General features: G+C 26.7%; 1 protein-coding gene across 3 annotated transcripts; it reads left to right on the top strand.

Annotated features, from left to right (window-relative positions):
• The first annotated feature begins 1,892 nt into the window (after window positions 1–1,892).
• On the top strand, window positions 1,893–16,111 carry LOC132919323 (glutamate receptor-interacting protein 1). 3 transcript variants are annotated; one of them, XM_060980841.1, is made up of 13 exons: window positions 1,893–2,187; window positions 2,280–2,375; window positions 3,004–3,154; window positions 6,323–6,610; window positions 7,099–7,274; window positions 8,427–8,513; window positions 8,606–8,738; window positions 8,829–9,058; window positions 9,239–9,442; window positions 10,948–11,079; window positions 11,889–12,349; window positions 13,198–13,347; window positions 15,547–16,111. In XM_060980841.1, exons 1-13 carry the CDS (start codon window positions 2,097–2,099, stop codon window positions 15,670–15,672), a joined length of 2,325 nt encoding a protein of 774 aa, XP_060836824.1. In that variant the 5' UTR covers window positions 1,893–2,096; the 3' UTR covers window positions 15,673–16,111. The 3 variants fall into 3 exon arrangements, with proteins under 3 accessions (XP_060836824.1, XP_060836823.1, XP_060836822.1); XM_060980840.1 differs by having other exon boundaries at window positions 1,893–2,202; XM_060980839.1 differs by having other exon boundaries at window positions 1,897–2,214.
• Window positions 16,112–17,713: the final 1,602 nt, after the last annotated feature.

Below are 17,713 nucleotides of genomic sequence, written 5' to 3'. Positions count from 1 at the left end.
TATTCACAGGGACAAGAACTACAAATATTTCATGATTTTATTTATTGTAATGTTTTGGTAAAAAAGTTAAAAATATATTTTTTTATTTAATTACCTGTTTTAAAAAAAAAATTGAAAATAGCAATTTTGTAGAGTTAATTTTTCTGAAAATATTGAAGTTTCAACATTTTAATTGCATTAATCTCCTAATTTTTATTATTTTTTTTTTAATTTCAAAAAATTCATTGTATCAAACATAATGTGGCCCACGTGCTCGTATGGCCGGCAAACGCTTTCAACTGCCACAGTTTTTCACAAAACTAAAATATTAAAAATCAAGAGATTAATGAAATTAAAATGGTAAAACGTCAATATTTTCAGAAAAATGAACTCTACAAAATGGCTATTTTCAATTTTTTTTGAAAATAATTAAATAAAAAATATATTTTTTAACTTTTTTACTAAAACATTAGATACAATAAATTAAAACATGAAATATTTGTATGATTATTATTTATTATAGATTTATTTGATTGTTAATAATAACATTGAACATAATGCTCTATGGTAATACCACTTTTTAATGTTTATTAAAATTTTAATATGTCATATTATTATAACATATCTATGCGTCATAATATTATATATTATTTTTGTATTGATTTTATATATTATAATGATATACAAAAAATGTAAATGCATCAGATGGTGCTCCCAAAATGGTGTGTACTCTGGTGTCCCAGTTTAAGTACCAACCAACACCCTCGCTTGTTGCGCCACTGGGCTATATTATAGACTATGTAGTACGTACCTCCTAGTTTACCTTAAAAAGTTAAGTACCTATAATGGCATTAAAAATATTTCGTAATAAAAAAAGAAACTATGTTATATTTAAGGGTCTATTATATTAGATAGCAAAACTATATTATGATTTAAATAAAAATAATCAAAGGCAGTTTGTAATAACTGTTAGAAGTTAACACAAGTGCGTTTCATTCATGCTTTTACACACATAATAAGGTATTATTGTTGGTGTCATAAACTAACAACTCCCACGAATGCGAGAATATGAACTACGTAGGTATTTAGTTTCTAATAATATATTATAATTTATAACTATGTTTTGTAAAAAATAATAAATTTCGAATGAAATATAAAATTAAAATAATGAGCGATATAAATTTTTAACAATTTTATAATGCCAAATTTGATTGTTTTAAAGACATATTTATATATTTTTTGGAATTAGATATTTGCATTCATTGTTTTTGGGAGTTTTTTTTGTCGAGTTCTAGAAGAGTATCAATGTTAGTATGGTTACAATTGACTTAGCTGTATAAAGGATTTATTGATTTTTATATATAGACGTAATATTATATATACGTTTAACATTTTAAAACTAAATAATTATTGTTTTTTTTTTAAATAAAATTATAATAAAGTTTAATATTTGATTAAAATTAATAAAATGTATGTTAAACAGTTTTTATAATTTATAAAAATAATATTTTTTTATTAATTCAATGGCAAAAATAGTTTATTTTGCTAATTAATTTAACTGCATTTTTTTTCTTTAAAAATTTTAGTATTACACAGTTGAATATTATTAACATACGTCACTGTATATTTGAGCCTTCACGTTCATTCGTTATGCCTGTCTCCAATCCCTTCACTCTATAATTAGACTCACTCCCCCACTGCAAAACGCGTCAACGCCAGTCCTTGGACGTATAAAAACAAATATAGAATTTGTTTTAATTTGTTTATTTTTCCGTCCTTTTTTTGTAATTGTTTTTACACGTAAAGGCTGATATTTATTATTTTGTGTGTAGTTTGGCAAAAGGCGACTTTAACGACGGAGGCGTAAGTGAGTACTGCATAATAAATACGAAGATATTTTTTCCAAATTGTATTTCTTTTCATCGTTTTCGGTATCGGTGGAAGGGACACGGGTGTAGTATACAGTAATGAGTCGTGTGTTCCAAAATTAAACTTCAGCCAAATGGATCACCGACACGGTTGTGTCTAGTGTACAAGTTTAGTGTACACCGCGCCGTCATCTCGTCGCGTCGCTCTTTTAACTGCGCTATACCGCAAATCAGCATGACGGTGGCGCAATGTTTTCATCGTTAAAGTTTTCTACGCTACGGTCGAAGAAACACACGTCTCCGAAACAAAACGTGCAGAACCGGAAGTCTACGAGCAAATGTAAGGAGCCTACACGTGAGCAACATTGTATGTTCAAGTATTATAAACAGTCGACAGCCAAATCACAATCGTGTTGTCATAATTTGTTTTAGGGCTGCTGGAGAAGGTGTGTTCGACCCAGAAGAGTGAAGACAAGCGAATGGTGTCCAAGCACACAATTTATGAGTCCAGTAACTACACGGATCAATGTACGGGTATATTTATATAATAATATTGATATGGCTGTAAAGTAGAACTAAATATAGATAATATATAATATACTTGCAACAGAAAATTAACTAGAAAGTATATAATATAGTAATATATTCACTCAGCACTCTGCATTATCATTGTATAAGCCCATTGTTCAAATTATTTAGTATAATGTAGCTGTTATTATAATCAGTAACAATTTAGTTATTAATGGAGCTTTAGGAAAATGATATAGCTATATAGAACAAATATTAGATGCTTTTATATATATTATATATACATAAATATGAAAATTTTACGATTATAGAAAAATAGTAGTTTTAGGCATATATGGTCAGATAGATACTTAATTATGGCAAACATAAAGATTAAACATAATCAACAATAAATGAAAAGTGAAATAGATCTCAATGAAAAGGTAATTTGTAATTGAGGAATGCGTATAATCATATTAAAAACTAATAGTATTTAACCAATTTAGTATACTGAATATTTAAACAGGCAAAGAAAATATCTACAACTTAATTTTTATAAAACTCAAGTTTCTTATAATTTCAAAACATATATTTTTGAAGGTACTCAAATTGGTATTATAGTGTATATGCCTTTATTCTTTATTTTCAGATCAGTATGTGAAGCACAAAATCATCGACGTGTTCATTGAACGAGAAGACGGTAGTCTCGGGATAGTGCTGCGTGGTGGTGCACATCCGGATCCTGACATGTGCAAGCCGTTGACCGTGACGCATGTTAGACCTGACGGGCCTGCAGATAGGTTAGTAATACTTAAATCAAGTTCAGATTTTTGTTCAAAAATTTAAATTTTTTTAAATTGATGATAAGTTTAATAGATCATAATAATTATGATTAAATAATTGTATTGTATAATTAGGACTGGCTTGGAGAATATCGTGGCTATATGCAAAATGTTTTTGGTAGTCCTATTCTTGTGACATGTTATTTAGGCTTTGAGGCTTTAATGACACTTTGATTTTATCATTGCATCTGGATGACAGATTGAATATATGACAACGATTTGTTCTATTACCAATTATTAACCAATATACATTTTGTTTTTGTATAACGAAATTAATATTGTAATTATAAAGGGATTCGATATACCGACCATTTCTATCTTTGTCTAATAGACGTAAAACATATAAATTTAGACGTGTTTTTGCCAAACATACCAATTTATTTATTTATTGTTTGGCACATTTTGACACATAATATACATGAAAAGTTGTAACGTGGAATAAAAATAAAAATAAAATAATCCATATAATAATAATAATAATAATAATAAGTATAACAATGTTCAGCCGGATTATAATATTATAATACCAATTGATCTAGTGAAGCGATAAGAAATTTGAAAACAGATTTTAATTTGTTGTTAAGTCTACACGACATTTGAGATAGATTTTTTCACATTTTTTTATTTTTTGATAACTTATAAGGGTATAACTTCTTTAAAAATTGAAAAATGACAATTTTAGATTTTGAACTTAATAATGAAAGTATTAATCTTACAATGGTGTACTTATTTTGTTTTTTTGGATGAGTATCATATTATTTTAAAAATGAGGGTGATTTTGGATATAAAGTCGGATTTAGTTTGTACTTTAGATAGATCAAACCCAGCACTTATTTTTAATATCAAGAAAAACAAACAAATAATTTAAGTAAAACTGGAAATTTTACACAAATCCAATTTTAAATATAATTTATTTTATTTTTTTGATATAACTCAAAAACGGATAAATAGGTACTTAAATTCTTTACCAGACAATTATATTATCATTATCCATTTACGATAAAATGTTCAAAATATTTAAACGATTTTTGAGCTATTTATAGGTATATGACATTTTCTTTAAAATATTTTTTTTTATGAATGTTGATTAAAAATTATTTGCTGAGTAGAAATGCTTGAAAATTTAATATAAACATCCTCATAATTAGTTAATTTCTCAAATAAAAATATTGAAAATCTATATAGTCACAATATTTATTTATAAACGTTTAAAAGTTAGAATTTTGATAAAATTCATATAAATTTTAATTGAATGCATGGTTATTTATTAGTTTTTCAACATACATATGAAAAAAATTCTAGCAGAAAGCCAAATTAATTTTTTATGAGCATTTCAAGTTCAAATGTTCGATATTCACTCGTAAAATAATTGTTTCTTCTTAAACAATTTTTAATATATTATTATATTGCAAAAATAAAATATAACAATAGATACTCTACGCCAAATGTGTATATTATCATTTTCATTATATAAAAATTTCAAAATTATTTATTTCTTTTTGAGTTATTTATAGGCAAGAGAAATTTTTAATTTTTTTTTTGTTTTTTTTTCTATTAACGCCGAATAAAAATTATTTGGTGGAAAAATTCTTGAAAATATAATACAAGATCCTATAAAAGTTATTCTTATGTCTATATAAAAATATTAAAAAACAGATATCATAGCAAGACGCATATTTGGGTATATGCATTTGAAATTCGTTAAAATCGAAAAAATTAGAAAAATATTTTGTAGTTAAAAATTTACAAAATCTGTTTTTAGATGTATTATCATTTAATTAGATTCATTGACACATTTAGTAAAGAACATTTTTAAATTTATATGTTTTGTTTAAATCTCCTAAAAAAAAATAATAACACACAAATTAATTAGGTACTAATAATTAACTCCAAAATGTTTAATAAACAAATTAGTTAGTCTTAATAATAATCCATACTACTCCCTATTTAACTATGATGGAGTCACCTGTGACTCATGTTTTAATATCTATTTACTATTTTTCTTTTTCTCTTATACTCTAGAAGTCTAGAACAGTGGTGTCCATCCTGTGAAGGTATTCTATGTGGCCCGCGTAACAATTTTTTTTAAATAAAACAAAATATTTAATACAATTATTGTAAAATACGATTTTTCATAAATTAATTTATTCTTTTAAGTATTCTAAAAATGCAATAATAATAGTAATAATAATAAAACTAAAAATGTTTTACACTTAGTTTTAATATAAATTTTGAGTGCATGTTTCGTTTACTATATAATAGTAAAAAATCTTTGTTCCAATCCTCATAATCCAATATCTACTTATAATTTTACCTACATGTATATATTGTATTTTGTATAATCTACTATGTACAACAAAAGATTAAGATTGCGATTATTCGTACTTTTATATTTAGTAGTTTGCTCGAAGATAATTATTTACTAAAGTGGGCCGCCAAAAAAAAAAAAGGTCGAGCATCACTGTTCTAGAATATATTTAAATTACTTTCTCCCTCTTTTGATTTCAACTTTTCCTATGTTAAAGCTCTTTCCTCCAATGATGTCATGGTAATAAAAGCCATTCTTAATTTTATTTTTCAAATTGGTTTAAAAAATTAACTGTATGAGTTTTACACATATTACACGTGATCTGTTCGTCTTTTTAGCATTTAATTTCAAATAATAATTGAGATTCAATCATTTCTGTTAAAATCTTATTAGACGAAAACAAACCGTCAGACGTCAACCAGCTTAATAATAATTTTTTTTCAATTAGCCATGGAGCCTATAAATTAATGAGAGACTCTGTTCGGGAAATTGTTAATAGGTCTCCTGCGATTAGTCTGCGACCTATCAACCCGAAGTATCTTTATATATACTACGTATTGTATATAAATCACCCCGTGCGATGCAATTTAAATGCTAATATATTTAATTGGTATAATAATAACTTAATAAGTAATAAGTATATGTACAAATATATTATAAATTTCTATACATACCTATATACCTAACCTTGCTGGACTAAAATGTTTTTACTTAAAACTATTTATATAGTTATAAACGGGTTTTATGATAACAAATTAGGTTATTAAATATGCGAACATTGATTGATATAAATTAATTATAAATTGATTTATTTTTAGAGAAGGCACAATTAAGGTCGGTGATCATTTATTAGCCGTCGATGGTGTTTCATTGAATGGCTTGATATTGGCTGACGCTGATGCAGTACTTAGGCAGTCGGACGGAGCATGCCGATTGACCGTGCGATACCAAGTATCGGCGGCGGAAAGAGTTGGTAACGCCACTTGTCCACTGCTGGTTGAAGTCGAAAGTCCGAGACCCCATCAATTAGGTCTAAGTTTGACAAACACAATCAATAATAGCGCGGTTGTAGTCGATCATGTAAAACCTGGTAGCATTGCCGAACGGTAAGTCTTATAACCCAAATATCGTTATTCGTTATATTACAATGTTAATATCAATTGAAACAAATTTCGAATATAAGCTTACGAAATTTAGTAATTTGTAGGTGAAACATTTCACTTTTAAATACATATACAATTTAAATATATTTCTTTATTTTACTAAAATTATTGTCTGTCTATAAATAAATATTGTTAAGATGATAAGTGTCTTCTCTTACTAATCCACACACAAACAACAGCAAATTTGTGTTGAAGAGCGATATTTCATTATCAGGAATATTATCTTAGTTCTTGCGTTAAAAATGGTTTTAATAGATAAATAGAAAATAGTATTACAAACAAAATATGAACTAATTAACTACAAATGGAATACTAAGTACACTCAGACACTCTTATACCCTAATTACATTTGTATTCCGTTATTCGTATTAACATATACTTTTAACAATGCATATTACCAAATGAGAATATGAAATAATATTTTACTAAAGGTGCGGTGCTATATATCCGGGTGACCAGATAGTGGCAGTCAATGATACGAGGGTGGCCGGGCTAAGGACAGCTGCTAGTGACGTGTACAAACTTCTACGAACATGTGGAGGTGCTCAGTCCACTCTCAGATTAGAAATAATACCGGCATTTACCGCAGACTTAATACACGCCGAATGTAAGTGCGAATGTATGGTTATATTTCACAATTGAGTATAGTACCAAACACGCTGTACAATAAGGTGTCCCGTTAGGATTTATTCATTGCTATATCTCTTGAAATAATGGAGATATTATAGTTTTTTATATGAGACTCACAGGGACAAGAGCTACAAATATTTCATATTTTAACTTAATTTAATGTTTTGGTAAAAAAGGAAAAAAAATAAATGTTGTAGTTTATTTTTCTGAAAATGTTTACGTTTCAACATTTTATTTTCATTAATCTCATGATTTATAATATTTTTTCCAGTTCGAGAAAAATTGTGAATTATTTAATATCATATAAGTGCCAGTGTCAAAAAATATGTGTCCCGTGGGCTCGTACCCGTTTAATAATACAAAAATATTCTCAAAACTAAAAAAATATTAAAAATCATGATGCTAATGAAAATAAAATGTTGAAAAGTCTATATAATGTCTAAATAAACTAAATGATTATCTTCGATTTTTTTTTAAATAATTAAATCAAAAATTATTTTTTTAACTTTTTTATCAAAACATTTAATTAAATAAAAATATGAATACTTGTAGTCCTTGTCCCTTTGAGTCTTTTAAAAAAATCATAATTATGATATCTTCATTATTGTAGGAGATATTGCAATGGGTAAATCCTCACGGGACACTGTCTATAGTAGTACTAACTTGTTCTAAAACGATATTTTTTTCACATAGATCTATTCTAATTTACAATTTGGGTGACAACAATATGCGTATTTGAATGTTCATTTATCAAACAAAAAAGCAACAAAATAAAGATACAAATGATATAATATGTAAAATACGATGGAAAAAATCCATGTTTACAAGATAATATTTATACTCCTTTTTTTTGTATAACCATCATCAAATAATCTATTGAGGCTTGTAACCATGAATTATGATTGTAGATTATGAAATCATGCTCGCCAAATAAAAATTGCACAATTCATTTATTTTCGAATTAGAAATTAAGTTATATAAAAATTATCAACGAAAATAAGTACGATAAAAATATCAAGAGGTGGGATTGCCCTAAAAATGCTCTTAAAATATACAATTGACTATAGGTATTTACCTATAGGCTATATTTATATAATATTATAAATTTGTATTGCCTCCAAATGTATAGACTGTTCGTCGTACGATTCGCGTCAACATTTGTACTCCGTATACGAAGATCCAATAGATCCGATAGTTTGGGAACCAACGGAAACACGTAAGATTCATTATAATACAATATTTACGAGGATTTTATCATCTGATGATTATAAAATATTTTAAATTTTAACAATATTGGTTTGTTCATAGATAACGTAGTAAGAGTAGATTACACTATATTGACTTTGGTGGCCGACGAAAATGGTCGGTTTGGAATGGATATCCGATCCAATAACTTAGCACTTGTCGTTTGTTATATTGAACCAGGAGGACCCACTGACAGGTAGCTTTCATATGAAATTTCCTTTTTTTCTAGCGACTTTCCCGTTTAATTATATATAATAATATGATACACATTTTTATTTTTTGTTAGAACCGGTTGCGTGCAAGTAGGTGATCGCATATTATCTGTGAATGGGTGCAAGAGCACCAGTTTTGTGCCTTTATTCCAACAACCACTGCACGACTTTTTAGGACCCGAAGTAAAAAATGCCTGCATCAAGGTGGAGTTTGATATAACAGATTTTGTGGTACCTACATCAGGAGAATTTACGGTAAAACTACTGAAAAATGACTACAGAAGTCTCGGAATTACGATAACAGGTAAATCGTAATCGTCTATTATGAATAATAAATAATAATATGTACGAGTACATTAATATAATGTATATATTATTTAATAAATATTTTGTTTTAACCTTTGTTATACGTGGATAAAGAATATTTATATAAATTATAACTAATTAGTAATTATATCACATTGATCGGTGCTTATATGTATAGACGATGGCAATGGACAAGTGAGCATTTCGGAAATCGTACCTGGTTCTATAGCTCATCGGTCGGGTACATTAAAAGTTGGTGACACATTGTTGGCTGTGAATAATAAATCGTTAAGTGATTGCACTAGACAAGAAGCAAGTAGTATACTCCAAGAGGCTGGAGACGTAGTGACGCTGCGAGTACGGACTTCCAATACGGCTATAGGTAATATACTTATAGCCTTAACACACCAATAATATATGCAATAATACATAATCATTGTTTTAAATAGGACCAATTTGATTTTGATTGTAAAATATTATGTTTAGAAAAAAATATTATATATCATAATAATTATATAAATATTTTCAAACAAAATTAAGTTATATGAAAAAAAACTTTAAAAAAAATTTAATTTTTGCATATACATCAGGTTTTAGCTAAAAAAGTTATTATAAAATTACTGTCTTCTTATTTAAAATTGTTTGGATTTATTTATTTTTTATTTACTTTTACCTAATTTTAGTAAAACATTTAAATATCCCCTTAATAGAATGAATATTTTATTTTTTTAAACAATTATATACATTTATGTTATTACGGGTAACTATAATAAAGACCAAATCACCAAATTACTTAATGTTGAACAGTTGTACTTAAACTCTAATAAAAATAAAAAATAATTAAAGTAACCGTTTAGTATTTATTTTTTATTTTATTAATTGTACAGGATAATATGTATAATACGTTTTGGCACTGCTAGACTAAGAACATATTACTCTAAATTAAGCGCGTTATTTTATATTGATTATCTGGAGTTTGATGTTTATCATTTAATTGATGTTTTTTAAACAATGTATATTATATATTTATAACATAAAAGTATTTCTCTTAATTTAACAATTACGACTTTTCATAATTCTAATACGTTTTCAATTAACATTTTTAATCTACACTAATTATATTTTATTACTGAAAAAATTAAAAGTTGTATTTGAGAAAACAAATTTATTTTGTATTTATTATGTTTCTAAATCATTGTTTTGCTATTATTTTATTTATTTGACTAAAATTAAAAGACATTTACTATGGATAGAATACATAAATACCAAACACCATAAATAAAATAAATTTTTATACCTTCAGATATAGGAAAAATATACTTAATATTAAAAATAGTCAAAATAATATTGTGTATTAACTTTTAGTAGTACATATTTTAAAATTATTCTTTAAACAATAACTAATAATTATTGTTTTATTCGAATATATATTTGATTAATTTTATTATTATACTAAGTGAATAAGTGATACGTGTGTTGAACCAATGATGCAGAATGTTTTAAAACTATGTAACTATTTGAGAGTCGTTTTGTACAGGTACCTAGCAAAATTGTACGTATAAACTATATAGGTTTAAATTATTTTTACTCTTAACAATCTTTTAATATAATCTTAAGGTAGGTGATGAGTAATGACTTTTCAAATTAAAAAACATGATTTACTTATTTCATTTTATTTAACAATTTATTAGATTCTTTATGTGGTAGGTAGATAGGTTATAATGCCCAATTTATTTGTATTAAAATATCAAATTATTTATTAATAAATAGTACCTACGGTATATTCATAATTAGTGGGTATTTAATAATTATGATTCATTATAAATGTAGAATAATAAATTATAATTGCATGGATTAAATATGATTATTTGATTTGGTTTATTATAGATGATTATGAAAATGAAGATGATTTGGTTCAATACACAGTAGAACTATACAAAAAAGGTGAACCTTTGGGTATTACCATTACAGGTTCGGAAGATTCTCGATTACCAATTTCTATACAAGAATTATCACCAGGTATTGAAAATAATTGTAATAAACATTATGATTAGATATTTTTTAAATTATATACTTAATTTAATTTTTAATTTTTCCGAATTTCCAAAAAATAATCAAATTAAAGTTAAATTACAATTTTGCAGGTTTTAAAATATAAAATCTAATGTTTAGGTCTAATGTTTGATTGACTATTAATTTAGTTACGTTCATAAAGTATTCCTTATAGTTTTAATTAATTGAGCTGTTTAATTTTAAAATGTCGTATAAACTTGAAAATACACAAGTACACAACATTGTAGTACCTACGTTATTTCGTTGGATCAAATAAAATATGTATGACGTATATCTATAGCTTGCGTGTTATTGCGTAGAAAAATAATGGCGTACAATTCAACAGATAAAAATCACTATAATAACGGGAATCGTTAATGTAAGTTACGGTTATTACATTATACATAAATACGCTATACACGCAAACTATAAAATCTAATTATAATAGCAACATAAATATCACAGTACCTAAATAATAGTATTATTTTTTGATTTTATCGCAAGTATATGATTTCCGTTTTTTAAACAAAATAATACCTAACATGGAATCATAGATAGTATAGAAAATATTATATTTTATTTTTATTTAAATATACAAGGTGGTTCACAAAGTGCGCTCATCTTATTTTATTCTTCATAATACATAATGCAGTAATTCAAAATCTGATTTTTCGGAATTTTTAAATATATTCGCGTCAGTCATTTCGCATCGTGTTAAAATTTGCGCGCATCAATAGTTGGTCGTAATATGATCACTGTAACGTGCTGTTATGCAGGTGGATTGGCCGACCGAACGGGCGCCATACATGTGGGTGACCGTTTGCTGGCGATTAACGGCGCAGACCTATCTGAGGCGCCATTGTCCACTGCCATAGCGCAGCTGCAGAACACCGATGACAGGGTAGTGATCACCGTTTCACGGCCGCAACAACGATCGTTGTACACCAGCGCTGGTATGCTGTCCAGTTCCGCCGCCGCCGCGGAGGACTCGGCCATCGAGTCGGACACCTGTACCCGGTCGGCGCCCAACTTGCATGAGCCAACACCCGACCGCATCGTGTTCAGGCACAGGTCCAAGAGCGCCCAGAGGAAGGTGCCGGAGTTCGACAGTGACTATTTTGGCGGCACACTCCGCCCATACTACATACGCGAGCACGCCGACTACGACATTGACAGCATATTCAAGATTGCCGAGAACCAGGACCGGGACGGGTTGCTCGATTTCGACCTGTTCCAGGTAAGTCGACGGCCATTATGATTTAGAATTAGAATCGTATATTATATTAATATTTTACTAATCGTTTGATATTATACTGCAAGGTTATTCACCAAACATAATAATCCCATCTTTTCATTTAATAAATTCAAATTCTGATTTTGACATTTTTAAATATAGTTTAAAGACCGATTTTCAAATTCTTGAGACATTTCCTACTACTTTAGGAATGTCTAGTAGTGATACAAAGTAAATACTGAGAATTTCTTATTTTTATTGTAAATTATTTAGTGTATAAAAATTCGAATTTTTCGATGTCTCAAGAATTTTAAAATATTTTAATATTTTAAAAATTCCAAGTATCAGATTTTGAATAACTGCATTATTGAAGAAAATAATTGGAGTTAACCTTAACATGTTTATTAAATCACTGTGTATAAACAATCTCGATATTAAGTTCCACAGATTTAGGATTTCACCCTGTTTCACTAGGCGGTTATAAATTCCACTGATTATAATTATTATATTTGTAATATAATTTTGTAGGTCAATTCCACTGGTCTAATTATTGACCTATACAATTAACTCTACCAATATTATTTGTTGAACATTTTTTTTTTAAATTGTCAGTAAAATATGTTCTACAATTCAATAGTATTTACATACAGTATTTTTTTAATTTACTCATTTTAGTGAATCTATATAACTTTAGGAATTCGTTTTATTTTAAAATTGTATCGAAATCGCAAAAGACATTTGTTGTTAGACTTAAATGTAACATAAATGGAGATGGAGTTTTAGCCTATATGTATATATATATATATAAATTGAACTACGGGTATAAAATAACACCACCTTCTTTTGTAAAGGTTACTTTGTTCAAAGACGCAGTGTACGAAGATTTCGGATTTAGTATATCAGATGGTTTGTACGAGCGAGGAGTATTTGTTAATAATATCAGAAAAGGCGGTCCGGCTGACTTGAGTGGCATGCTGAAACGATACGACCGTATAATTCAAGTAGGTGTTCATTCAATATTTTTTTAATACACTTATTTACTATACAATGTTACATAAAATGTGTTCACGCTAAGTGATACCACCAATACAATTTTACTTGTACTTTACCGATATAATTTTTATAGACTTTGAAAAAATTTTCGACAATACAGATCATATTAAATTAATAATAAAATTGAAAAAATTGTCTTCTCCAATCTTTTATCAGTGACGTATCCAGAATTTTTTAGGGGGAGGGGCACCCGCTGTCTAAAATTTTACCATATACATTACCTACTACCAAAAAGAAAAATGAAAATAAACCAAATATTTAATGTTTTTAATGCAATAGTTTATTTATATTTTCAGTCAGTCATTAAGTTAATATATATGTACATAATAATAAATAGTAATTTAATAATAAAAACGGGTGTTTTAGTCCAAACAAAATTATAGGTGTATAAAAACAACAGTAAAAATTGTATAAAATTATTTTGACCAATCTGCGAAATCCAATTTTCTTGGTGCTTTTTTTGCAAAATCCTCAATGATTTCAGTTTCTGAAATGATCTCTTTTTTATTTATGTTTACTAAACCTAATCCATTTAGTCTATTTTCAGTCATTGTTGACCCTAAGTATGTTTTCAGTCATTTTAAGGTAGAAAAATTACGTTTTGACGTAATTGTTGTAACAGGAAGAGTTGTGAATATTTGTAAAAGAAATTTAATATTAGGCACAACATCTGTACAATAAGGTAAAGTCTCAATAGCGGTTTGAGGTTTATTCACTATGCTATTTTGTAAATATAAATATTTAAAACAAAAAATAGTAAATACGGCCAATAAAGGGGTGCTGGAAAGACGGACCTGTTTTTCAACCTATATACATATAAGAAAAACAATTTTTTGTTTTTTTTTTCTATAAATGTTGTTAAAAATATATTTACTGGACCAAAATTCTTGAAAATATAATACAAGATCCTACTTAATAGTTATTCTTAAATCTGTACAAATCTGTATAATTTGATTTTATATGCATCTGAAGTTAGAATTTTATCGAAATTCTTCAAAATTGCTAAAATTAAAAACTATTGTAGGTATAGTTAAAAATGCACAAAATTTTTTTTTTTATCAGTTTTGAAAATTTAATACGGAATTCTTCATATGTATTTAGTTCATTCTGAAACGATAAAATCTAAAAAATGTATAAAAACAATTATTTTTCACAAACATTTTAAGTTTCAATTTTGGCGAAATTACTTACTTAAACGATAAATAACAATATATTAATTATTTTGTTATAATTTAAAAACATCATTCGGGAGAACTTCAAGTTTTATGTATTTTATATTATTGTAAATTTTACTATACGCAATAAAACTTTTGATTTATTTTAAAATATTATCTATTTATAGATACTATGAGTTATAAGTTTATATAAATATATATTATTATGATAATTAAAAACTAATGTAATAAAATAAATGCAATATCTTCGAATAAAATTATATTAAAATACATTTTTTCTTTTATTAAAAAGCAAAATTATACATTTATTTGTGCAATAAGTAATTTTTATATTAAACTAAATAGCAAAAAAATACAGGGTGGAAAGGTAGTCAATAGTACCACCTAACCTATTTTAATACTAAAAGTAGAATAAATTACTTTGATAGCTTTATTTAATAAATATATTACTTGATAATATATGCTGATGGGCCGTTTCCGCTCAGAATCATTTTTATACACAATAACATATCATTGAATTGATATTTTTCAATTCAATAAAAAAGACTTAAATATTACACATGCAACTCATGTTAGGCATACAATTTTCAAAATATGCGATATTTTATGCTTTAAAATTTTAAAAAACGCTTTAATACGATAATTTTTTTTAAACACATTAATAAATAAATATAACATTTTTTAAAGAAAACGTAAAATGATTATTTTTTTATATTTAAAGTATGATTTAAAAAATTGTTTTATAAAAAAAAAACTTATAATTAATTATTTATACATAAAAATGTGAAAGCGCGCTGTGTTCTATTTAAGTACCTACAATGTCAATATAAATACTATACACTTATACATGTAATATATTATTACTAAACAATACACGTTATTATTCATAAACGATTTATCGACATTTTCAGGAACATGATAATATGATACATTGATACATATGAATATTAATTTATCTGTAATTGTCTACAGGTCAATAATACCAGGACAGACGATTCCGATTGCTGTCTGACCGTACCATTGGTGGCGTCTGCCGGAGACAAAATCACACTGACTGTGGAAAGACGGAACAACATGCAGAGAATTCAATTTCCTTAGAAAATTGACAATCACGTATTAAATTTACTCTTGTATTATACTGCACTGTATACGTTTCTTACAAAGTTGATTCCTTTCATTTTAGGGCTGAAAACTCCTTACGTTCTATATGTTTGATTTATGTAAAATGTATTATTTTTCTTTGTAAAACGTACTACGCATTACATAGATAACAAGTAAAAACTAATATTATATAACCTTTATAACTATTTAATAAGTATTCGTTAATATTGCAATTATAATTTAAGTTACAATCTGTATGTTACATTTTTATATTTTATTTTTTTTATACTCATTATTTTTATTTTATCCGTTAATTATAAACGTTCTCATTTATACGAGCGCGCCCATGTGTGTGAGCGTGATGTGTGTGTTCATATTTGATATCATTGAACTGGATATTTTGAGTAATTGAAAATATACTATAATAAACATTAAACTGTAATTTAATAATAATCATCGGTGATAATTTTAATTTTTAGGAGGGATCTTATTTTTAATAGGAAATGTACATTAGAAAAATACCTATTTAAAGACTGATAAAGATTTTTACTTATTGACCCAAAATATTTTGTTTAAATGTTTTATAAAAAAAATTATACACATATTAATAAAAACCGAAGAACAGAATACCGGCTACATTGTTCAGAGTTCTATCTTCTATGGCTTATTAGCTACATTACTATACATACTTTTTACATGTGCATGTGTAGTAATATTGCATACTTAATACGCCGGGTAACAATATGTTATATCTTCGAAAATTAAAAAATACCCATCAGAATTATTATAGTTCCTCAGCTCAAAGTGCACAAACACATTTACACATTGAAAAAAAACAAAACATTGCAGATCACGTTGTAAAAAAAATGTCGTTAATATAATTATGCATTAGGTATAAAAGTAATTAGTGTTTAAAATACAACAAACATGATTCAGGATTACAGAAACGTTAGAAATTAATAGAGATTCAATATTAGTATGATAATTTTTTTTAATCATTATAAATCAGATTTTGTATGATAAAATGTTTATTTTCCACATTACCGCTATAACATCTGACATTTTTATTTTTCAAAAATGTCATCTAGCGAGTTGGAGTGAATAATATAAGAATTAATAAATGACATTACGCCAAATTACAATAATTTTACACATAGATATTAGACAAAATAATCTAAACATTTTAGTGTAGAAAACCAGTAGTACGAAAATGTAACAAAATCAATGTATAAGAGTCATTATAAACTATTCGGAACTACATGTGTACACGACCTTCTAATTTAATTTAATAATTATTAATTATAACATCTGATTATAAAGTATACTATTAATATTTTATATCTGTTAGATCACTTAGATCACTGTATGTTATTTGATATAATATACGTACAGTCCAAAGTTATAGCATTAAACCTGTCGTGACAGGTTATCCACGGATACTCTTGTATATTTCGTAGTAATATTGTATCTATTACCATACATAATTTGACATATATTGTTTCTAATGATAAATAGTTGTATAAAAATTGTCAAGAAAACTTTAAAAAACAAATTTAAAAAAAGGCTAAAATTTGTCTAAGATTGTGTATATTTAAAATACTTAATAGCTCGTTCTATCGGTTTCATTTCCGTGTTTACTTAATAGAGTTCTCTTAATACGTATATACATAAGGCATTAGGGCAGATTTTAAGGCAGCTTTGATTTGCTCATGGAAAATACATAGACAGAAGAACGCCAAACCGAGTGGAACTGTGGTCTGAATCGACCATAAATATATAGGTCAAAAAATGCAAAATAATTAAAAAATATTATTATTTTATGAAATTATATTATAAATATTTGATGCAAATTTCAAGTACCTATATTTACGGTAATTATCATGTTTTAGTAATAACATCTCAACATTTCAAAACCACATAAAAAATGCACTGAAATAAGTTTCTATAAGTCCATTTAAAAGTCAACAGGTTCAATATACAATAATCAATACAATGCCATATTGATTTCATGAAATATAAAGCAACCATTCCAACGCCA

Source organism: Rhopalosiphum padi, chromosome 2 (genome assembly GCF_020882245.1).
Source record: "Rhopalosiphum padi isolate XX-2018 chromosome 2, ASM2088224v1, whole genome shotgun sequence".
Classification (NCBI taxonomy): domain Eukaryota; kingdom Metazoa; phylum Arthropoda; class Insecta; order Hemiptera; family Aphididae; genus Rhopalosiphum; species Rhopalosiphum padi.
Note: the sequence above shows the minus strand (reverse complement) of the source record. Positions and strands in the feature narration are given on the sequence as shown.